Raw genomic sequence first — 25,776 nt, 5'->3', positions numbered from 1 at the left:
TAAGTTCCATTGAAAATGCGGGAAATGACGGGGCATTTCTACATTAGAAAAAAAAAGTCAGGAGAATTATATATATTACGGACAAAATACTGAAAAATACGGTCATTTCCCACATACCGGTCATGCCAATAAAGAGCAAGTTGTCAACATGCGATAACTCTTTTATCTGAACATTAGGTGTCAGTAAAGTAACAGACAAACATTGCCTCGACATGGTGAGAGTACTAGTTTTAGAAATTACTTTCATGGAAAATTCCATAAAGGAAAGAGACGAAAAATGTGTCGTTATATCAGAGTTCGTTGCGTTCTCTTCGACGTTATAAGCAAAGTTCATGAACATTATTGTCTTTGGGAATCAGTCCTGCCCGGCAATTATTTACGTTATAGACTAGATATAGTCGTTACAACGGAGATCGACTGCACTATAACGTCGTCGAATTCCGAGGATTATATCATAACGTTTTCCATGTTGCGGAATAAGAATTCGTAAATGTCGAATTAGTCTGTTATGGTGAAAACTCACATGGGAAACTATCTGGTTGGACCTTGAACCACGCTGTCAAGTTTGATGTTATAGTCACACCTACGCATAAGGACGTTTATATTTTTAGAGCTTTTTTATTTTTCGTCCCTCCAACCACAACCGCAAAACCCACATCCGTAGGGGGGTCACGGGGCAATTTTTTTGGACGAATATTTTATTAGTATGCGGAAAGTTCAAGGAGGGCATTTGGAGCTGATTAGAGAAACATTGAGAGATACCAGAGGTTGGTATTTGATTAAGTATGTATTGGATGGACCATGATCCCATGGTATATTCTCACGGAATTCTCATTGACAAGCGGCTTTGGTTTTCCGAACATTGTTCAGCAGAGGTCAAAATAGAGTACAGAATGCTCGGTTTCATTCTCAAGAAGGTGTCTGTTAGCATTCTCCTAAAGTGATTCTTCCACTTTTCCGGGGATTAGTTCGTCCCTGATTGAAGTATACCAGAAGTTTTAGGAGACCGTACTCCCATACAGAGGGACATAGACTTGGTTTAGGAAGCGCAGAAAAGTGAGCCACATGCCACACGGGGATTAAGTTATACTTGATTTTTTGAATATCTTTATACTGGAGGAGTGCTTGGGTATATATATGATTGGAAATATTGAAAATTTTCGACGGGATGGATAGGATGATTCATGAGTTATTAAAATACCATCAATCGACTGCTTCGATTAGGGCCGCAACTGGATGCTTGTGACCAAGCATCAGTTGCGTCCTGGACAATTCCAGGTTGTGGTGTCGCGGGGAATTTTTCACTTTATGCAGTAAATGTAATAAATCCAGTTATTATGCATAGTCGCAGAGTATTTATGTAAGTTTAATAGATTTACCTAAATTAATCACTTTTACCAGCGATTATGCATGGCACCCAAGCGTCGTTAGCAAATTTGATATGTACTAAAAAAAGTTATCACTCATTTACCGGCAATCATGCATAATACCCAAACGTCGCGGCGTTGGTAAACATGATAAATTGTGCTCTGTGGTATAGTGTACATGATAATTAATACATGTATTTGGGGTCCGACTGAATTCATCGCATATTAGGCCTATTTAGAATTTTTTTTCATGTTTATCAAATTCACCAATTACGCTAGGGCAGGGGTTCCTCAAACTTTTTCCACTTGCGGCGTCCCTTTCCCTAATCAACGATTATCCGCGGCTCTCCAGTGTAGTTTAACAAAGAATCTCTGAAAAAACCATTGTCAGTGCTACTGCTACGCGGCGCTCTGACATAAGTTGGAGGCGGGTTTGAGAACCCCTGCACTAGGGTATTATGCATAATCACAGATAAATGCAATAAATTTCAAGTATTTATCAAATTTACCAACGAAGCTTAGGAATTGTGCATAGGCTATTCACCGGGAAAAGTGATAAATTTACCAAACTTACAAAGATCATTGGTAATTATGCATAATAACCGATTTAGCACATTTATTGCAATATCTGTTCATGGCCTCCGCGTACTAGACAAGAGCCTCATAGGCTGGGATATTTGGCAGGCCCCCGGACCTGACTTTTTACGGGCTCTTCTATATTGAATTTATAACGTGAAAAAACAAAAAATGAGAAGAATTGTCCCCTTACCTTTGTAGGGCAGGGCATGTCCCCCTCCTCACATTTTGCAACGGGGGGACCCTAAGCTGGGATCTTTGTTGTGCCCCTGACCAAATTTTTAAAGAGCCCCTTCTTTAGCGAATTTATAGCGTGGAATCACAGAAAATGACGAGAATCGCAGTGCCGTCTTAACGGATGGGCCCACCCGGGCACGGCCCGGGGGCCTCAATGGAAGAGGGGCCTCAGAGAAATTAGAACCGGTTGAAATTTTCGAAAATTTATGAGGTAGGGCCTCAGAAAAATCACTTGGCCCGGTGGCCCGATGATCTTAAGACGGCCCTGGAGAATTGTCTCGGGTCCCAGGGCTGGAGCCTTGTCAACTGGGACCCATACATCTGTTACGGCCAAAGTCTGAAATCGGCCTGTTCGCGAATTCCGATTCCCTTCCCCAAAAAAACGTATGAAATCTGCAAAATGGTTTCTGAGATGCACCTGGCCCCCGATAATATTTACGTACTCGGTCCCACGTCTGGTAAGGGTGAAGTTGGCAGGGCTCTAGCCCTGGGACAATTCTTAACATTTTTGCTTTTTCTCACGCTATTAATTTATAGCCCGTGAAAATCTGGCCTGGAGCCTGTAAAAGATCCCATCCTAGGAGTAGGGGGCCCCTACTCCAGTGCCGTCTTATTGCATGGGCCCACCCGGGCACGGCCCGGGGGCCTCAGGAGAAGAGGGGCCTAACAAAAATGAGATCCGATTGAAATTTTCTAGAATTTGCAAGGTAGGGCCTCAGAAAAACCAATTGGCCCGGGGGCCCACGATGCTCTTAAGACGGCCCTGCCCTGCCCTACTCCAGGATGTGCGTAGGGGGCCGTGGGTGCCCCTGCAGAAACTATGAAATAAAAAAAAGCATTTCTTTGTAATCTTTAGCATGACATAGTGTCGCCATCTATATTTTTTCTAAAGAAGTGTTAACTTTATCACTGACTGCATACTTATATAAACTGTACACAAATAATTCAGTGAATAAATAAGAAATAATACTTCATAATATTAACCAGCTGAGAAATTTAACATAAAAAAATCAAAAGATGGGGTTGAAATCTGGAAATTACTATCACTACTTTCAAAAAGCAATTAAAATTATTAATTTCAAACCAATTATGGTTTTATAAGAATTCTTTATTAACTTTTTGCTGCGTAATATATGCAGAATATCTTCTCATCAGTTGATCGAAAAATTTCAATCGAATATATTTCGTTAGTACATAGTGAACTGATGCTACGAAAATATATTTTATTCATTTCATTCCCCTATTCGCTAGCTATAAACAAATAGTGTAGAAGAACTTGGTTAATTCTCTCGCATTTAGGGCAACTTTTACGAACTCTCCTACATTACAAATTATTGAAATTTGGGAAACAGTTTCGTAAATGATGATGAAATTTTAATAATTGATAATCATCATCCTATGTGAATGTTGGTGATTAAGTTTTTAGTCATTTTACAGATCAAAGATCTCTCTCTCTCTCAAGTGGATAATTCAAATTTTTTCCTTTTTATCTCTTGTCTTCTAAAACTCCCTTTTTGAAATTGAAATCATCAGTTAAATCAAATTTATTTTTCAAGCGGAAAAATTTTGAAATAAAAATAGTTTTTCAAATATGGCCACTCATCAAAAGCGCCAAGAAAATAATTTGTAAGACATTAATCGGTTTCGTCAAATAAATCAAGCTAAATTATGAACTTTCAATGAAAATTATAATTGAGTCGATTAACTCAACTAAAATTTTCAACTGTGATTAACAATTGATCGATTAATCGTAACAGCCGTACTTCGTATAAATTTCAAATTTAATTGCATTTCTAAGAAATCGAACTTAATTTGAATGATTTGATTTGACGAAATTAAGGCATATAAATTTTCATATGGTCTTTTTCTAATCATAAAACGATCTAAAATAATAATAAAATTTTATGACCTATCCATAAAATCTTACTGAGTATTTGATATACCAGGGATTCCCAAACTTTACGCCGCAGAGTGGCGGCTCGACAAATGTTTTTCGAAGAGATTCTTTGTTTATAGTTTGTTAAAACTTTTCCATACGTGGCGTTAATCTGAAATTTCGTCGTTTACAAAAGAATTAAGGTTTGTTTGAACTGAACTGTTCAAGAACAAGAACTGAAGGTACTCGTCAAACGTCTGTATCTGCTATGTTAATTGAAAACTATTCCCATCTGTCGAAGAGGCAGAAGTCATATTGTCGTTTACCGACGCCCACCAGTTTTGGGTGTACAATGGTCATTTCGTGAAGAAAGGAGAGGGGCGTATGCTAAGCCAGCTTAGTGATTCTTTACGGGGGGGGGGGGGGACAAGGCAGTATATTTATGTCCAGGACCATTTAGAAGGGCAAAACTTCAGCCGTAAAATTGCGTTCAAGATCGCTTGGAAAAAGATAACTATGGCCGTAAAAATGCGGCCAGGACCGTTTCGAAGTCGCGATCTTCACAAGTAAATATACGTGCAGGTTAAACCGTTCTGGGGAGCCACGGATAATCTTTGATTAGGGGCACCGTTGGTGGAAGAAGTTTGAGAACCCCTGTGATATATTATAATTAACGATTATAAGTAACAATCCTCTCATTTCCATCCTTTAAACTCTAATACAATCGAATCCCGTTTTAAACGAATACCGTTATAGCGAAAAAATCTCGTTTAACGAACAATTTTCCAATCCCCCAGATCACATAGTAACAATTCTATGCAACCTGGAATTTCTTTGTAACGAAATTTCGTTATAACGAAGTGATTCCTCCGATCTCTTGGAGTTCGTTATAACGGGATTCGACTGTGTCTCGATGACAATGTTCTTATACGCAGTATACGTTTCATTTAGATAAGTAATGCTATGACAAAATTTTTTTCTTGTTGATACGTATTCGAAAGTTTATTTGTAGAAACTTTTCAAATTTATTGAAGGGAATGGTTTTGTAATTGATGAAACTTCAGAATTATCGAAGGAAATAATTTCCGAATTAATGAAAGGAAGAAAGTTCCAGAATGTTTCCAGTTTCAGAAATATTTAAAATTCAGAATTAATGTAAAAAATATTTCTGGAAATATTTTGAAATCTGACGTAACATTGAAGAAATAATTTTATAAATATTTAGAATTGAGAATTAATGGAATTTTATTTTCTCTTTATTATTATTACACACACACAATCAGACAAAATCAGATCAAAAATACAAAGACATGGTGAGCGACAAAATACAAAAGAACACGCTACACAAAGAGCATAACAATAAAAAGAAATAAGTTAATTAATTAGATAAATAAGTTAGCTTAATAAAATACTTATATTACTGCGTTCCTTAATCATAAAAAAGGGAAAAGCATTGAGGCGGAATAGTGAGAAATCGAAGAATAAGTTTCTGGTTTATGATGTAAATTTAGATTTTTTTTTAACAAAAAAAATGAATTTATCTCATTATATTATAGATATGCAGTATTTAAAATTTAGCGAAAAATTAAGAAATAGTTTTAGAAATATTAAAAAATCTGAATTAACGAAGGAAATAGTTTTAGAAATAGTATTTAAAATTCCGAATTAATAAATAGAAATAGCTTCAGAGATGTTTGAAATTCGAATTTAATGGAAGAGACAGTTTTAGAAACATTTAGAACTGAGAATTAATGGAAGAAATATTTTTAGAACACTGAATTCGGAAATAATAAAAGAAATAGATGTAAAAAAATTTAAAATTCAGAGTAAATGATAGAAATGATTTTAGTGATACTTGAAATTGAGAATTAATGAAAAGTAAGTAATTTTAGAAATATTTAAAATTCCGAAAAAAAAAAGAGAAATAGTTTTAAAAATAAGAGAAATATTCAAAATTCTGAGTAAATGGAAAAACTAGTTTTAGAAATTTTAAAATAATTTTTAAAAATTTTAGTTTTAGATTTAAAATTCACAAAAATGTTTCTAAGATAATTTTTGTTAAAAAAAATCTTACAAATAAGAAAATATTTAAAATTCATTCTGAATTTAAATAATACAAATATTTAAAATTCAGAATGAATGAATGAAATTTTTTTCAGAATTTTTAAAAGCAATAATTTCAGAAACATTGAAAAAGCTGAATTCTCGAAAATTCAAAATTATGGAAATTTTTGAAACTAATTTTATGTTTCACTCGGGACACCGGAGTCGGTCTCTGTTGGTCCAGGACCTACTCATTAAGACTCCACTGATGACGCAAGCAACCTTTATTATCGCGGTTACAGTCTCATTCAATAATATATATTCCTCTCTTACTTCTCTTAACATACTTTGGCCATCAGGGTTTTTATTTTATACATAACTAACATCATTATCGATCTCATTACCGATAAATTTCAATTTACATTTATTTAGATACTGTAATTATGTATTCCACAATCATACTAAATTCAATTACACGTATCTAATGAAAAAAATAAATAAATATTTCCATGACCGAAAAAAAAAGAGCAAATGATTGAACGTTTAATCTTGTTAATTTATTGTTATGAGGAAACTCCCCTTCCTCCGGTGTTAATTAATTTCATTGAGATGAGAATGTTAATAAATTTTTTGGTTTGCGGAAGGACGATTTTTTGGCGATCTTTGGCGCGGGATCTTGGCGAGTTGTCTCATCGACCGATTCACTTCAATGCAGACCGAAATTTCCTGCAGTGTCTTGTTTGCCCGTAAACGCCTCCCTGCATTTTAAACGCTGTTGTCTACCTTCGCACGTTATTTCGACGCAATTCTTGAAATTCTTGTTGGTGGTGTTTTGAGTTCCCGCCTATGAGGAATCAACAATGACTGGAGACCGTGAAAATCTAGTTCTGGGCATCGACATCGGCACGACGACGGTCAAAGTATGCCTCGTGCAACCGAACCGCAACGTCGTCTCCTCTTCGTCCAGAGAGACGAAATCCTCGATGTCCAGTGACCTAGGCCACTTGGGCAGCGAACAGGACGTCCACAAGATATGCACGGCCCTCCAGTTCTGCGTGTCGAGGTTAGCCAAGGAATCCCTGTCCCGGGTAACTCACATAGCCATATCGGGCCAGATGCACGGCTGCGTCCTGTGGAAATCCGACGAAGGTTGGAAACAGAACAACTTCGGGAGGTACGAGACGGAAGTGGTCAGTTGCCTGTACACGTGGCAGGACAGGCGATGCAGTCCGGAGTTCCTCGAGAGCTTACCGAAGCCGGAATCCCACCTGAGGCTTAGTACCGGACACGGATGCGCTACTATATTGTGGCTGTTGGCTAACAAACCGGACCTCGTGGCTATGTACGACAGAGCAGGGACTGTGCAGGACTTGGTCGTGGCGATGCTTTGTGGAATGGACAGGCCCGTCATGTCGGCACAGAATGCTGCTGGATGGGGATACTTCAATACCGAGACTAGGACCTGGAATACTGACATGTGAGTAGAAAAGTAAAAAATATCATAATCTGTAATGATTTACGAAATTATATTCTTTTATGCATATTATATCAAATTAGGTCTAACATAGTTAAATTTTCTAACATTGTCCTCATATCGTATGGTGAAGCTATTTTTTCCCTATAAGATCCATGATCCTCCGTGGGGCCGCTTGAGCAAGTTGGAAAGCGTTGGACCCAAACATTTTTGAAGGACACCCCCCCCCCCCCCATTACGAGCCCAAATTTTATATACAGTATTTTAGGAAGTGGAGGTCGGGAGGATTGCTATCGACACTTAAAGAGAGTGACATGATTTGCCTATGAAAAAAATGATTTTGACATCAATGCGAATTCAGAATTTATGAAAAAAAGAATTTCAGAAATACTTAAAAGAAATTTTTTCAGAATCAATTTTAAAAATTTAAAAATTCAAAATTAAGGGAAGAAATCATTTTAGAGTGTCGAAGAAAATTCAGAATCAATGGGACAAATAGTTTTAGAATCAATAAAAGTTCAGAAATAATAAAGAAATAGTTCCAGAATCAATGAGAAGAATAATTTCATAACTAATGAAACAAATGATTAAAGTGTGAATGGAAATTAGGAATAAGTGAGAGAAATAATTTCATAATTAATGACAGTTCAGAAAAAAAAATTTTTTTAGTGTGGATGAGAAAAATAGTTTCAGGAATAACCAAAACAATAATGATTTCAGAAATAATCAAAGGAAAAAGTTCAGTTATAATCGGAGAAATAATTTCAGAATTACCAAAAGGAATAATTTTCGAAGAAAAAAGAAAAATAGTTTCAGGGAAAAAAAAATGAAACAGTATCAGAAGAAAACAGGATTTCAGGGAGAAAGGAAATTTTAGATTTTATACGACAGGAATAATTTTCGAGAAAAAAAATGGCATAATTTTACAGTAAAAATAAGACAATTTTTTTTCAAAATTGATAAAAGAAATAATTTTGTAATTAATGAAAATTCATAATGATGAAAGCCTCAAAAACTGGAGCCTTCTGAATAGTCCCGGGACCCGTTGATCCATCCAAGAAGACGATACTATCTCGATGGTGGGGCTGACTGGCACGGTCACGAATAATCATTCCATCAATTCTTCTAAACTTTGTGAATTGAATATTTTGGAGACATTTAAAACCCTTGCGGAAGATATCATCCAAGGACTGGATTCAGGGGTTCCGATAAGACCACACAAAAAATACGTCCGATTCTTTTCCCATGAGTAGTGTAATTAACCCATTTATTTCTATTTCGAGTTTGACATATTGATTGGATAACGCCAGATAAAGGGCAGTCGATCAATCATAATCCCACCTACAGACCTCGAATAGATTGTCTAACGCATTGCTCATGTAATTACGTGCTACATTATTTTTATAATGAAGATAGCAAATGGATTTCCACGTATTATATCCAGAGTATGTACATGTATAGTAGGTGTACCACATTTTTAATAGTTTTAAATGAAGGGCTCTCACTTGTCCTACTTTCATATTTTTTGGTAAAATGTTGAAACATCAGTTTGCATAACAAAACAATTGGATATATAAGCCTATTCTAGGTTTTGTGATTCTGATGCTACCCGATAGCAGAAATTATTTTCTGTATTTTTAGAACATTCAGAGACATAAACAATGTTTACAAAGAGATATAGATGGCTTCTTTCTCAGCCAGAGATATCAAGGAAACATTTATTTTCCGGATATTATGCTGAGGTGAGCTCGGAAAGAAAAGTCATCACGTCTCCGCCGGGACTCGAACCCAGGCCTCTTGCATACCGGGCAAGCATGCTACCATCTACACCACTAGAGACACATGAATCTGCCTTCCAAATTTCACGCACTGTGTCGTGAGGCGCTGAACTGTGTCGTCTGGCTGAGAAAGAAGCCATCTATATCTCTCTAAACCGTCCCACCCGGGGGCCATTTCCTGAAGTTAAGAGAGGCTACTAATGCCTCTACTTCAGCGCCTCACGACACAGTGCGTGAAATTTGGAAGGCAGATTCATGTGTCTCCAGTGGTGTAGATGGTAGCATGCTTGCCCGGTATGCAAGAGACCTGGGTTCGAGTCCCGGCGTGATGACTTTTCTTTCCGAGCTCACCTCAGCATAATATCCGGAAAATAAATGTTTCCTTGAATGTTTACAAAGTTCTGCAAAGAGCTAGAAATGAAAGTGCTTCATATGCCAAAAATGATAAGACTGGTATTGAACGGTAAAATGTAAACAAATCCCTTTTAAAAGAAGGATGGACAGCGCAGTCAAACTCTCTTGTTCACCTTGATTTATTTACATAGAACCTTGTGATTTTTACACATTTTGCACTGTGCTTTTTTTGGAATTGGTCACGAAGAAACGCAACATGCATGTCTTCATCATTTACTATGCATCGAGGAAAACAGTTGAAGTTTACTTATTTTTGACCGATCCGCCAATACATGACCGAATTGCACAATTTTCTTTTTGTGATAAACTGGTTGCTTAAATGACATATGTGAGAAGTTTCAAAAAATGTTTTGCTTTGTAATTAATGTAAATTTCCAATTAACTAACTTTTTAATTAATGTATATATTTGTAGTTATGATTTTGGGGAACTTCATGTGTCACGTGATAAAAAAAAGCTGTTTCTTTTCTGTTTTTAAAAAAATTATTTTTTTGCTTATGGTCATAGGAAAAAGAAAATTTCCAGATCAAAATCAGGGATAAGTCAAAAAATTAAATTTCCTTGTAAACAAATTTTAAAAATACAATGTGGCATTCATCAGTCCTTTTCATTTCAAAAAATGTTAGTTTCATGTAAAAATTTGTAAGAGAATTAATTGAAACTAAATTTGAACAAAGCGTTGAGGAAATGCAAAATCAGTTAAAAATGGATTAAGACCTGAGGTACACATATGTGCACATAACTCAAATAATGCTAGTAGAGGTATCGGCCTAAATTTTAATTGATTAATTTTTTTCCCTTTTAAAGGGGGTGTTTTGATATAAGCAAATCAATCAAAAAAATTTTTTTAATTGTTTTGCAAACTAGTTTTACAAATAGTATTACAAATAAATTCTTAATTACCAAGTAAATAATTAAGAATAAATTCATTAATTTAGTTATTGATTAATCAATGAAATAAATTCTTAATGATACATTAATTTGATAAAAAGTCGATAACAATATTATTATTATTTTTAACATTGATTAATTGATCGTACTAACCCTTTGAGTGGCATTGACGAGATGTCTCGCTTCTTGAAAAGCCTCTTATTTTAGCATTGACAAACCCAAATATTTTTACTTACTGGATATCGGGAGAAATTCTACTTCATTAAAAAAAGGTAGGGCTCTTGTAAGGATATTTGGTGATTTATATGGTACCGCAGAAATGGTTAATAAGATTCACGCGCATTGTGAGTCTGCTTTTTTTTTTTGCGAGATTAGGTTAGATTATAAAAAAAACCCATATTTTATAAATTAATTCATGTACAGACTACAATAATAATTTTTAATCTAAAAATAAATTTTAACACTATTTTATACGGGTTAATCCATTTTTTCGGGTACATTTCTGTAGATTCTGGTAGAGGGAACATCATGACTGGTAGTATGACTAACTACGTCCAGTTTAATTAGGACTACGATGTGCTACTACAATATACTAACTACTATATTTGGTGTAATTACAACTATGATAATGTATTGACTGTGACACTATATTCAGAGGACCTTACATTTCTGTTGATAATATCAAAATCTTCGTCTCAAGCTGCGTATTCGTAGAAACAACCTGTAAATATTTGACATTTTCTCGTTACAAATATTTGTATTCACTCAGGCTTGACTTGAAAACGGGAAGCCGTACAAGTCCCAAAAAAAATATTACGGGCCGTAAAACGGGGCCGACGTATACATTTCATTGAACACAAAACGACTATACATTTCATTGTAACTTCATCTGCAAAACAAAAGTTTTTGATCCGATCAGTTGGGTTGTTATCTTATTAAATTACTTTTACAGAACAATATTTTCGATTCCTTGGAGTTCATTCATCCGCTTTAACTGCATAAATTCATGTATACGACCGTATCGCATGGTTACTTTTTTTAAAATTCATTGGAATCGAAAATGGCATTCATACGAACGGAGGATAAGAAATGGTCGTCTTTTATCAACGTGAGAAAAAGCGGCGCTGGTAACACATTCGGCCATCTTTTATCCTAAAATACATTTGTTATCCTTCCGCTCCAGATAACAATTCCGGAATGAAATCGTTGAATATTATGTGCAAAAAGATGGATAGATTTTCTTCCTCAACTTGTACATCCTTCATTTCTCACGTGATTAACTATACTGAATGTCATGATAAAGGAACGGAATTAATCGTTCGATAAAATTTATTTGGCATCTTATGTCTATCGTTATATACCGGATGGGTGGGGGGGGGGAGTCCTTCTACTTTTTAGGCATTGCGGGACAAAACGTTTATTATCTTGGGACAGAGTGGGAGCCATGGACAAAACGTTTCCATGAAGTCCGAGAGCCAACAAGTCATACTACGGTGTATCAATTCAGTGGCGTCTTAAAGGGGAGCCTATAACAGCCCGACCGTTGTTTCGAGTCAAACAAGGGTGGGCCCTATATTGTTTGAGAATTTCATTTATTTTAAAATTATTTTCCCATTAATTATAAGTTTTCATTAAATTTCTGGGATTGCTTTTTCAATGAATAGGAATTTAATTAATTTTGGAATTGCAATATATTTTTTCATCGAATATGAATTTCATTATAAAAAAATTTCTGAAATTATTTTTTCACTAAACAGGAATTCATTGATTATGAGATGATTTTTTCATTGAATATGAATTACATTGATTCTGAAATTATTTATCCATCAAATATGAATCTAAATTCTGGAAATATATATTTTTCAATAATTCTAGAAATAACTTTCTCCCACTAATTCTGGAGATATTTTTTCCAGTAATTCTGGAAATATTTTTCATTTACTCTGAAAAAATTTCGTTCAATAATTTGAAAATATTTCGCACAATATCTCTAGAAATATTTCTTCTTTGATTATGAATTTTCATTAATTGCGTATAAATAGTTTTTTCAATCTTTCTTTCAATAATTATGAAATCATTTCTCTCATGATTCTGAAATCATTTCTCTCATGATTCTGAAATTATTTCTCCGATTAGTTCTGAAATGTTGTCTAAAAGTAAATTTGAAATTACTTCTTTCATCTATTCCGAAATAAGTTCTTTCACACACACACATTTAGGATCTTCTGCAAACTTTTCTTTGGCGGGGACACATGAGGCTCACAGGCCATATGTTGAAGACTGTGTTCTAAACAATACAACATGATCCTGATGAATTTTCTTATTAGGCCGGGATTACACTATAAAAGTTTGATAAAAGATCTTTTACAAAACTCGAAAAAAAACAAAAAAACCACCAATAAGCCCATTGGTTATATTCGCGCGAATGTAACTGATACACTTATTCATTGCATTTTTCAAATCAAATAAAATTTATTCATTTCCAACATAAAGATTTAGATTAGTTAAAAAAAAACATATTTATTATTCAGAGGCTGTGATGCCTGTACGGATGATTGAAAATTTACTTGATAATTAATGAATAAAATGTATAAAACATACGACATGAACAGAAACAAAGTTTTATAAAATGATTTTTATGAAAATTTTATGGTGTAATCCCTGCCTTAGGCTATGTTCCTAACTAATCTACAATATTCGTAAAAATTGGTACAGATGCCCAAACTAGACCCGAAACGAAATTTGTCAACAATGCCGATACGATTTTGAATGATGAACATGTCAGGCAGCGCTAAGTATTTCTACCAGTAGAAAATATTTATAGTCTTTTATCAATTTGTTTTAATTACTGTTAATAGAATCCAACGCTGTGAAGTATAATTTAATTGATACCCCTCTGAAAAGCAACTACTATGAAGAACAAATTATAATGTTTTCATGAAGTGAGATCCTTGCATTTCGAATGAACTTTCATGGATGTAACGAAGTATCTCCACTTGTTGTGTGAATTGGGCATTCCGTATAATAAACTCAAGGACAATTTAATTAATGTCGTCACGATCGTGGTGATGTCGAAATCGCGTTCCACCAATTCTTTTTTTCCCGAGAACAGCAGCAAGAGTGTAATGCGCGTTTAATGTGGTTTTTTTTTCTTATAATTTAGTGACAAATGGAAATTTATTGTACTAACTTCACATATGCGTGTTAATCGTATTCTAATTATTGAGATTTATTCTATGTTTTCTTTGTATATAAAATTGTCTTTGTACGTATATTATCTCGATACAAATCTATATTCTTTGTGTATGATCGATTTAGTTACCATGGATCCCGAACGATGCACAGAAGTGTTTATCCCTCAGCAATACTTTATGGCAGCGTTTCTCAACATGTAGTCCGCGACGATGGCATAGGTGGTCCTCAGGCAGACGCGATAATTTAGTTCTTACTCGATGAAAAATTATCCAATTGTTTTGATTGAGAATAATAATATCCATATGGATTTGAATAAACATTACACCTTCATAATTTTTCCATAAGTGAGAAAAATCCCGAATTGCAGTTCTAATCACTGAAAAATTGAGGGGGGGGGGAAAAACGAAAAACGCGACAAATATGTATGATGAACATGTATTTGTATTTATAGCTATAATTATCGTAATAAGCTACGGAAAGCTGTTTATTCCCTATTTTATTAAACATTACAAAATTAAATATGCATCGGTGAAAGGTAAGGACGGATGTACAAAACAATTCGGAAAAACTAAAAATACAGGAATGTCCCGTAATGCGGGACATAAGAGGTCCTTCGAATCGTTTCAGACATTTTACTGATCCTTGGGTTAAGAAAGGTTGGGAAAGACTGGTTTATGGCTTCTTCAATTTTCGATTTACGGAAAATTCACCCGCGCAGTTTGCCGATAGGGAAATTCACCGACAACAGTTTGTCACCACTGAGTGAGTTATCGAGCGACTGAGCAAATGAGTCAACGCATGAGTTCGTAAATTAGCTAGCGAAAAATTAAGTGAGTGAGTGACTGTATGAGTGACTGAGTGCGTGGGTAAATGAGTAAGCGAGTTAGTAAACATGTGAGTGACCAAATGAAGTTCATGAGCCACCAAAATGAACTCAGAGGCATGTCAAGACATTCTGGAAGAAAATCTACTATCCCAGGCGCTTACTCTTTGACAGTATTTGTTTCAACCGGGCAATGCTTTTATACATGTTTCAAAGCCTACAAAGTTTTGGTTTGAACTTAATTCGGTAGAACTCATTTGACCGAACAGCCAGAAGTCCTGATTCGAATCCTGTAGAGAACTCTCTTATGGGGCATTTTGGCACGAGAAGTGTATATAAATGATACGAAATAAACAGACAGTACGAAAATAAACGTGACCTTATTGCAGCAATCAAACAGGCTTGGCAGAAGATTCCACAGCAAGTTATTCATGACTTATCTCGATGGATGTCGTCCAGAAAGATGAAGATTATAGAGAGAAGGGTGGTTTTCTTGTTATTAGAATGATTTCTTTGCATAATTTCCCAGTGTGTGTGTGCGCGTTCTAGGTTTTGACCATTACTATAAATTAAACAATTTTTCCTGACACAGTGTAGCACTCATCAATTTTTTTTTTCTTTGGGAAGTGTTAAGTTATACTTGTAGTTGTGACTCTAAAATTTTCATTCACTCACATCAACAGGTTTTCGAAACATTGTAATTTTTCGGTTGCCCTTAAACTTTTTCCCAGCACCTTAGTAAGGAAAATGAATGTCTTGAAATTCGTCCTATTCAGACGTTGGAATATGTTGGATGAAGTTCAGACAGGAAGGAGTTTCTTAAACAAGACAGCTTCAAATTTATAATATAGCTAAGTCACGGGACTGTGCGAGTTTTCTTCTCATGGTGTCTTCCTTCTATTTCTGAAATCTCTCTTGCAGAACAACCTCGACATCAATCTTAATCCCACTCTGAAACAGAAAATAAAATTATTTTGCCAAGACATCGAGCTTTATCTATTCTTATCTATCATGATTTATTATCAACGACTAAATAAATGAAAGTCAAATATAGATTCAAATTAAGATAGATTTTTTTCTTCTTCTTCTTCTTCTTCACTGCATTAATTAATTATATATTTTTTTTCCAGACTCGAGGAAGCTGGTTTTCCTCTACACCTACTTCCTGACGTAACTATAGCCGGAAATATCGTGGGGCGCATGCCCTCGGCATGGTACGGCATACCTGAAGATACGCCTGTCTTCGCGGCACTGGGTGACTTGCAATGCTCTGTGTATTCTAGCATGCAAACGGAACACGATGCGGGTAAGCAGTACATCTAAATTAAATTAATTTATTTATTTAGTTTATTTATTATTGCTATATATTATTATTTTTTGCTTTTGATTATCAAACAGTGGTTCCAAAAGTGTGGTACCCACGCCACCGGGAGAAAAAGGCGAAGACAGTGACAGGCTTTTCAAGAGTACGTGTAAAATGTTCAGCAATGGTAGAAATAACGATTAAAGCAGTGATTCCCAACGTAGGCGTTAACGACCCCTTGGGGGGTATGGAAAGTTCCAGGGGGGAGGTAGAAGCAACGGGTATAGCATAGGATCTCATGGATTAGATTGCGTTGGGGGCGATGGAAGAAAAGAGGTCGGGAAACTGTGGATTACATATAAAGCAACATTAGTTTTGCCACAATATATAAGGGGGATGTATACGCAAGCTTCCTACGCATTTCTAATAGTACCTCCGGCACATATCCAAATACACTCACGTCTAGATGTGTGCAAGTCTCGTTCGTATTTAAAAGAGGTGGCAAACCTCGTATGCATTTCTAATGGTACGCAAGCTTTGTATGCATTTATAGAAGTACGCAAGCCTCGTTATATATTTTTGGGGAAACTCGTTATGACATTTGACTGACCAAAGCATCCCATGCGTTTCAAGAGGTACCTTCTACGCATTTCCGGAAGCCTTCTATAAATTTCTAGGAAGTGCGTATATCCCACGCATATTCAGATATGCACTCGGCAGGTATGAATTTCAAGGGGTACGCAAATCTCGTGCGCATTTCTAGAAGTATATGCATTTTTATAGGACTCGTTAGTAATTCTTAGTGACCCAAGCATCCAACGCATTTCGAAGGGGTACCAAAATTACGAATTTATTTCTGAAGTATAGTAAAGCCTGTCTTAGTTGGATACTTAAGGTTTTATTGAAATCGGTCCACGTTAGGGTGATATTGACCGACATGGTGTCTAGTGGGTGTCAGTGTGCGACTGGATGTCCAAAAATTGTGACTAAAGTGCAAACCTTGTCGGTGGATACCACCCTTAGAGAGAGGTGTTCAAGATATAGAAGTACATGCTACCCTCGCTTTACGCGACTAATTGGTTCCGGGAAATAGTCACGTAAGACGAAATCGCGTAAAATGAATTGGGTTTAACATGGGAAAGATAGGGATGGGGGGGGGGGAAGGGTTCCCAGAAAGATTAAAAAAAGTAAACCCAACAGCAAAGGAACTTATTTTTTATGGAAGTCAAACTCATGAATAAATAGAGTGAACTTAGGAAATATGAATGAATTAATACTTTTTCTGTCTTCACTACTTCTGATTGATTCTAGTGAGTGTGGATGTTTTCTTTCCAGAAGAGCCTGGTATGATAGGCTGATATGATATATCTTTGTAATGAAACAGTCGATATTCGGATGATGAGCAGCATTTTTCAAACCACCCAATGCAGGGATTCTGGAGACAGAGGTGTGTTAAAGAGGGCCGGAATCCAGTGAGATATGCGGCCATAGAAGATGTCAACTGAAGGGAGCCGATTTTCGGGTCGCCAACTGAAGGGAGGGAAGATTTTTTATATCACCAAAATATTATTCGCTTACACTTGAAAAATGTCCAGAACCGGCCCTGGTCTTAGAACTGACAGGTTTTACTGTACTACGAATTTCTCACTCAAGTCTCGCACGAATTTCTGCAGGAGTACGCAAGCCGCCATTTTTGAGGAACTCGTCACGCATTCTGATGACCCAAGCATCCTCGAGAATTTCTAGAGGTACGCAAGACTTCCACGTATTTCTAGGTAGTACTTTTGGGCACACTCCTTATACGTTAGAGGTTCCATAGGAATAGTAACTTCGGAGTGTCTGGTTTTCCAGGTTCAGGTGGTACTTATAGGCAAAGAAGGTTGGAATCAACTTATGTAAATTATTTTATAACTGCGCAATGAATCATTTCGTTTCAATCTTAAGGTTAGCATGAAAGAAGGACATGTAAAGTCGCAAATTCAGTGACACTATACAGTACTTATGAAAAGCCATATTCTGACAATTATTACAGTCAACGCAGCTTTTTAAAATCATGGATAATATTATCATTCGGTATTGTTAGAACTCTTCCAAAAAACGGAATGGACCATATATCATAACATGGGAAAAAATTCATTTATAGTTCTCGGGACTTTGGATAATGTTTTTCGCATTCTGAAGCTAAGGTTTAACCAAACTTATCTTTTCCCCTGTAAGTTATCGTTATCAGCCTACAAGACCACGTAGGAGGCTAGAAGGTATTCTCTCTCCTCCCTCCCTTAGGCCATGCACATAGTGCGGGAGTGTATAATAGAGACCAGCGCCAAAACAATTGTATTGTTTTTCTCTACACCAGTGTTTCTCAACCGCCAGGCCGCGGCCCGGTACAGGGCCCTGATATCGGTCAAACCGGGCCGTGAGTAGTTCATTGTTTCATTTTTACCCATTAAGTCATGTGTATGGTCAGGCCTTACAATCACGAAAAAGAAATCAACCGAACCTCGGGATTTCAAAGGTTGAGAACTACTGCTCTACACCACGCATACTCGAAAAGCGAGGCGAAAGAAAGAAAGAGGCCACCGAACACCGACCGAGGTGCGCGACTTAAACAAACCAGTTTGTTTTCACCTCGATCTGCTGATTGGTTCGTTTCTTTCTTTTTTCTCTTTCCCCCTTCTGTGGAAGTATCATCATCACACCCTTACATTGCAGAACCCCTCCTGCCATTTTCTCTATCCTCTTCCTCTTTTACTATATGTGGACATCTCTTCCTCCACTCCTATGAGTTTTTTCCTTCCTAGTCGCTATTCCTAGAAATCGTACATCTTTGCTCCACTATGAGCGCATCCTTATTAACGAACATTTCTCTACTTCGTAATCGGTCCGTAGTATTCGTTGCGATTCCTGTACGTGTGGAGCTGCTTTTACAATGGCCTTCATATAGTTGAACGCAAATGTGTGGCAAAAGAAAGACGTTTTCTTCGGTTCTTGATCAGTTTCTTTCAGTTGACCAGATTCAAATTTTTTTTTCCCGAGAAGCTTTCTTTATAGGATATATGAAACGTATTGTGTGTATATATATGTACATCAAAAAAGTATCTTAATTTCATGATATACATTAGAAAGTTCCATGCTAAAGCCTCATAATCACGGAATAAAAAAAATACAGGATTTTAGCCTAAATTGAAAAAACATAAGTCCCGTTTTAGAATTAAAAAAAAGAAAAGAAATCGGAAGGATTTTAAACATTATGTAACCAATCGTGCAGCAAAGAAAAACCGTTGTCCAGAAAAACACTTGTCCAATATCAGTTTACCATACGTGCCGCTCTACCCAACAGGATGTATAACCAACGTACGTGAAAACGAGATTCATTTCGGATATAGTTATCACTCGGCTATTATTATCAGAAGCTCGATGTGATCACATTAAGCAGCGTGGACTTTATATTGAAATATATCATCATGATTGAGAGGATTTGAAATTCACGCAAATTTATCGACTTTTACGTACTGTCCTAAAAAAAAAGAGCAATTAAAAGCATGTACTTAAAAGCGGGGGGAAAAAATTATATTAATGATACGTTTCCTCTCCTGAGAAAGCTTTTAGGAACCTTCAGTACATCTTACTGGAAGCAAGTCGCGTTCATTTATGCATTGTCTGATTTCTCCGAGACAGGAAGGAGGATAAAAGACGAGATAAAAATCGTATGCAAATTCGTCCTTAATGAGGCAATTTCGTTGCGTCACCGAAGTCGAAAATCTCGAGTTTAAAAGACACTTGAACTTTCTCGAAAAGCGAAATTCTCGCAAATCTGTCAGCTAATTTAAATTCGACTTGGTTAGGAGAATGCCAATTATGGTAATGAGTAGAGCCCAGATTGTATATACTAAAAAAAAAGTGACTAAAATATGCAACAATACAATTAATTAGAAACGCCAAAATATAGACTTTAAAATGCCTAAATATGTACTTTAAAATGTCAAAATATACATTAAAAAACCTAAAATGTCACTAAAAATTCCTAATAAGTTAAAATCTCCGAAATATCTACCAAAAATGAGGAAATATGCATTAAAAAATCACCACGGGGAAAAAAAAGTTCTCAAAATACATTTTCTGCTTGGTGCATATTCACATACAAAAAAATATCCCCACACATGTAGCCCGTGTGTACTTGCATATGCAAATTAATTCTACATATTTTTTATTTAGGCATTTTCAATTTACAGTTTATTGTAGCTGCTCAGTAATGAATTACCAATAACAGAAGAATAGCACTATTTCTAAAAAAAATTGAACACTTTTGACATATCTCTTGAAATGGCGCTACAATAAAAGGGTTGTTATTCGGAAAATATAGAATTACAAACATCTCTATTAAATCACTAAATCCCACCCGCGGGGTTAAAAACTGACGTTATGAAAATATTATAAGCAATATTTATTTTAAAAATTATGAAAAAAAGTGATTCAGCTTAAATAAACCTTCATCATTTGCACTTATTCTGAAATTTTTTTCGATTTCGTGCATTTATATGCTTTGATGCTAATAATGGCCCTAATGTGCAAATGCATGTGCACATATGCATTTGTGTATCCGAAGGGGAAAATTAATGCCGTTGTGTTCGTAGTTTTATTGCTATGAGTAATTTATTTGATACATGTTGTAAAAAAATAAGAGGATTCTTTGTTATTTAATAACTAGGGCTGGTTGAATTAATCGGGTCGGTTAATCGATCAATTGCAGTTAAAAATTTTAGTTGAGTTAATTGATTCTTGATAAATCCGATCAAAATTGGATTAAAATTTTTATTTAAAGCATAATTTAACTTAATTTATTTGACTAAACCGATTAAATGTCTTAAATTATGTTCCTATACATAACACTTCAGATAAGTGACCGTATTTAGAAATATTTGAATCAAATATTTTGATCAAATATTTCGAAATGAGGTAACAAGTCGATTCAACAAAAACTAGCGATGATTTCTAAAATTACCGATTAAAAAAAAGACAAGATCAAAAAGTCAAGGAATTCCAGGATATGACAAGCATATTGTTCCCCCTTTATGCCAGAAACACGAATGTGCTAATTTTCACTTTTGGGTTTATCAGCTGGTTGAATCACTTATCTTGTCAAGTTTTCCCAGAAACGCAAGCACAGATTACGCTATAAACGTTTGATAAAATCACTTTTATAAAACTTGAAAATCTAACTAATAAAGCTTATAGATTACATTTGTGCAAATGCAACCAATAATCTTATCGGTTGAATTTTTCAAAATTTAAAAAACTTTTACAGTGTAATCCCAGCTTTATGGAAACACATTTTACAGAACTTTTCAGAAGAACAAATTTCATAAAGTAGCATTCAATAGTTGTTTTCCAAGTTCTATAAATTTGCACATTCATATTTCTAGTAAAGGGGGAGACGATATTAAAATAGCATCAAGCGGGCGGCCTTTATTTCTTGATCTATTTCAATATTTGTTTGCATCCATTCAGTAGATAGATGCGTGAAAAATGAATAGAATATATTTTTATAGAATCAATTAATATTACATAGTTGCCGCCACACACACACTTTACGTTTGCTTACCACCTTTGCATTTGAAAATATTCGGTTAAAATCGATTAATCAATTAAAATTTTTAATTGATTAACCAGTTACAAATTTTAATCGATTAATAATTAATGTGTTATTATTTTTACAGTCATGAACCTGAGTACTTCCGCCCAAATGTCGTACCTTGTACCTGAGGGTTTCGTACCACCTCCGTCAGTGTCAACTTCGCCCATCGAATATTTCCCTTACTTCAAAGGAAGGTATCTCGCAGTTGCGGCTTCGCTGAATGGCGGCAACGTGCTGGCGGCTTTCGTCCGGATGTTGCAGCAGTGGACACACGAATTAGGTGAGTCTATTATCGATGCCAGCTCGGTTCGACCGTGGGGAGAATACACAGAAATTCTCTTATAACTGCCTCTGCTCAGGGTCAAAACGAAATTCGGTAATGCGAGGAACACTCTCTGTAACTCATCACTCCCAAGCGTAAAAAGTACTCGTTAAGTCAGCGACTTTTGTATTGTTCATTTTTATTCGTATTTATAGCTTATAGCTTGTTTCATTTATTTGTTTATTTCTTTGTATACTCTGTTCCCCTACTATAATCGGGCTATTTCTTTAGGTAAAATTATAATGGATAAATCAGCTTTACCTTGTTTTGTACAATTTACAAAGGCAGATTATAAGGTAGGGGGCCGGCTTATATCAAATTTTCTGTAAAAGCAGCTTCTGACTAGCCCGAGCTGTAGTAACCGAAGTGCATTTTCGATCTGTACTCTTGTAATAAGAGCCCTACTTGTACGCCTATTATCAGTAGGGCTCCTGCAAACCCAGGCTGACTTATATTCCATCTTTGTGTGAAGTGGAACGTCAGTATTATCGCTTCAGATAATAGCTGTCCCATACGCTGTTTTTCTTTTTAACGATTAGACGTCACTATAAATTCCCGTGACACTCTATATATATAGTTGGGAATCATATCCCTATTACTACTATGAACCGTACTTACTTTTCTTTCCTCAGGGAGCAGGCAGACCTTCAACACGATACTTAGATAACAGGAAAGATGAGACAACTTTCGCTTCAAAATGCGAAGACAGATGACAGCACCAGTATAACACGAAGGAATCATATAACTCAGACAGCATAAATACATTAGGGACACATGCAACCAATTCGTTAGAAATTCCTTAGAGGAATGAGTATATCATTTCCATGTACGATATTCAGGCATCAGCTGTTTTCACTTCAAAAAATAATATTAAATATAAAAATAATAGACTAATGGCGGCACCACTAGAGCACAAAACTCTCGTATCTTTGATAACATAGACGTAAACATGAAATATTTGAAGAGCTTAAAAAAAAGATATCGGGGAGGACTCACACAAAAACCCAATATTATTATAGGTTTCTATGGAGAGATCGTGATGACAAATATTGGGGGGAAGGGGCTCGACCTAATCTGCCGGATACAGTTTCGCGCGTATGTCTGACAAATAATTACGTTAGGGCCACACATACACTCAAAACACACATTCCAGCATGAACTGATTCTTTAGAAATTTCCAGAAAAGTTTTTACAAGATGCATTTGCACGGTTTAAAAAGAGGGGAAACGCTATATCGAATCTCGCATAAGTGGGAAACTTCACTTTAGAAATTTATTGTTCCAAATCCGTTTTTCTCTGCATGTTCAAGGAAGAAAACAACACACTCTTATGCGGTATATATAATAATTTTATTTCAATCTTTTCTATAGGATTAGGAGTACCCGAAGGCAAGATCTGGGAAAGAATCACGGATCTCGCTAAGGACACGTCACCTTCAGATGCAGATCTGGACATCATACCGACGTTATACGGGGAGCGCCACCTACCAGAGCAGAGGGCTACAGCCTGTAATATAAGCCCATACTCATTAGGGCTCGGAAAAGTTTCCAGGAGCCTTTTCCAGGGCGTTATAGCAAACGTCTATTCCATGATGCCGCGTGAAACGCTCGAAGAGGCAGGCGTCGACAGGATCATGGGCACCGGAACTGCTCTAATGAAGAACGTCGTCCTACAGAAAGAACTCGAAGCGCAGTACGGACTTCCGGTCGTCTACGGTGCCGGAAGTGACGCCGCTGTTGGTGTAGCGCTAGCAGTGCTGCCGTATCTGTAACACCCGAAGCTCTTTGAGAAATTTATCTCATCGATTTTCAGTTATATAAGCGATCCATATTCTTCGTTCCTCGTTGAGTTTATACACACGCAATGCAATATGAAAAAAAAAATTAAGAGTCTTGTGGGGGGGGGGGGGAGGATAATGAGGATGCATTTTTACTAATGGTTCAATAATGGTGTCGTGGTATAGCCATACCCTCTATTTCGAGGGAAAACGCTGTCCCACGACGCCACAAGTACCCGGAAAGAGCGCAAAAATAACCCTAGCGAAAATGTGTTTCGAGTTATCACAAGGCGTTTCTTTCTACGAAGCCTTTGCCAAGGACTCGAGAGAGATTCCAGGCCTTGAGTATGCTTCTGATTCCAAGTATTTCATTGTCACTCACACAATAGATTAAGTGCCATTATAACTTCGTTAAAGGCTCTTCTCCCATTATCGGAATTCGCTGTGTGTGTGTCTGTGTGTTTTTGTTACTTCCGTGCCATACCTCCTTATCTGGCGTCATTATCTCGATTTATTTTGCCAAGGAACCTAATCAATGTCTATGTAAGATAACGGGTCAGAACACACCCGACGTACATTGGAAATTTCGACCTTTAAGACTCGAATTCCAATGTTTTTTCTAGTCTATGGAACCATTTTCACTCACTATCGATTACAGTCAAACTCGGTTATAACGACATCGAAGACGTCGGGAAATTTTGTCATTCAAACCGATTGGCATTTGCAAGAGCTTTTTTTTGTTTGATGCAATGAAATAATACTATGTGTGCCGTTGCTGTTTCGTTGCGATAACAGTGAACATTTGATCGCGAAAGACACGAGAAATAGAAATTATGAATACGGGATATCGCCAAGTCTCGCCCAAAATGTTGCCAATCGTCAACAAAATCACGTGAGGAAATACAGTGCTGTAACAAGCCCGCAGTGAATCAAAATGTTTTACATGACAAAAACATGTGAGATAAACAATTCTATTTATTTATGATATCACCACATTACAGTATAATTCTCAAGTTAATGTAAATTGTTTTCATCTATGATTTCAGTAGAGATTATGAACTAACCCCTTAACATAGAGACTTTTGGCAACAAATTTGGATGATCTGTCTCTATCGGAGACAAAACTGGTTTCCTTGTTCGCATGTTAGAAATAGAAGAGGGAAAAGATTGGTAGCAATATAAATTTCACCCTCACCTTCTCTTTCTCACCCCTCCCCTTATTTGTTTTTTTCTTTCTTTTTCTCTTATAAAGATGCATTATGGAGGAAAAAAACAACTTCTCCGTATTAATGAGTTTACGGAAAAGCTTTGCGATGATGAGGAAAGAAAAAAAAGCAAAAAGAAACGGAGAAAGCGAGGTTGAATTTCTTCAATCTGCATTCGTTCGCGATATCTTGTCCCTGATCGTTAATGAGTTAACGCAAGCTTCGTTAACCCTTAACTGGTCTAGTGCTACTGTTTCTGCACGTACCTCCCTCCCACCAGACCAGTTAAGGGTCAACAACACGGGGCATGTTTATGAAAGCGCAAATTGTAGGAATGCCCCGTCAAACCGAAAGATACTCAGGCCACATCGCCATATGGCAATATCGGCTCATTGTCCTCACGGACTGGATACCTCTGGCAATCTGCATTTATAAAAAAAAACATACATTACAATCATAGCAAGTATAAAATCATAATCTGAGTATACAATTATAAAATCAGTTGCAAGATCATACGAAATCGATTGCGAATCTACGTATACAATCGGAAATCAAGCATATAATCCTATATTCCATATTAAATCTTAATTCGAATATAAAATCTTAATTCGAATATAAAATCTTAATTCGAATATAAAATCTTAATTCGAATATAAAATCCTATATCGGATATTGAAATCAATAATAAATCAGAAAAAATCCATAAACGATTTCATCCTCAATTTAAATCGTTTGATTTCCACGGCATTATACTGTTCTTGTGCTATCAGTCAGTCTTCTTTATAGTTGCTCAGTTTCTTTTTTTCTTTGTGAACGGCGAGGTGGTGCAGTTTGTACTTGTGCTATTGGTTGATATGGCGT

General features: G+C 36.1%; 1 protein-coding gene across 1 annotated transcript; it reads left to right on the top strand.

Moving 5' to 3' along the window:
* The first annotated feature begins 6,827 nt into the window (after positions 1–6,827).
* LOC149089996 (sedoheptulokinase-like) lies at positions 6,828–25,348 on the top strand. Its single transcript, XM_089231801.1, has 4 exons — positions 6,828–7,576; positions 15,804–15,979; positions 21,694–21,891; positions 23,304–25,348. Exons 1-4 carry the CDS (start codon positions 6,960–6,962, stop codon positions 23,702–23,704), a joined length of 1,392 nt encoding a protein of 463 aa, XP_089087927.1. The 5' UTR covers positions 6,828–6,959; the 3' UTR covers positions 23,705–25,348.
* The last annotated feature ends 428 nt before the right edge of the window (positions 25,349–25,776 follow it).

Source organism: Pholcus phalangioides, unplaced genomic scaffold, assembly GCF_987345545.1.
Source record: "Pholcus phalangioides strain wild (caught in Gottingen) unplaced genomic scaffold, Ppha-v1.0 ptg000001l_1, whole genome shotgun sequence".
NCBI classification, from domain to species: domain Eukaryota; kingdom Metazoa; phylum Arthropoda; class Arachnida; order Araneae; family Pholcidae; genus Pholcus; species Pholcus phalangioides.
This window is presented reverse-complemented; position numbering and strand designations above follow the sequence as displayed.

What these genes read in the sequence shown, in the direction of transcription:
- LOC149089996 (XM_089231801.1), top strand. Translation starts at nt 6,960, where the DNA reads ATGACTGGAGACCGTGAAAATCTAGTTCTGGGCATCGACATCGGCACG. An exon ending in AGGACCTGGAATACTGACAT is followed by an intron (nt 7,577 to 15,803) that starts GTGAGTAGAAAA and finishes TTTTTTTTCCAG; the next exon opens with ACTCGAGGAAGCTGGTTTTC. An exon ending in GCAAACGGAACACGATGCGG is followed by an intron (nt 15,980 to 21,693) that starts GTAAGCAGTACA and finishes TTATTTTTACAG; the next exon opens with TCATGAACCTGAGTACTTCC.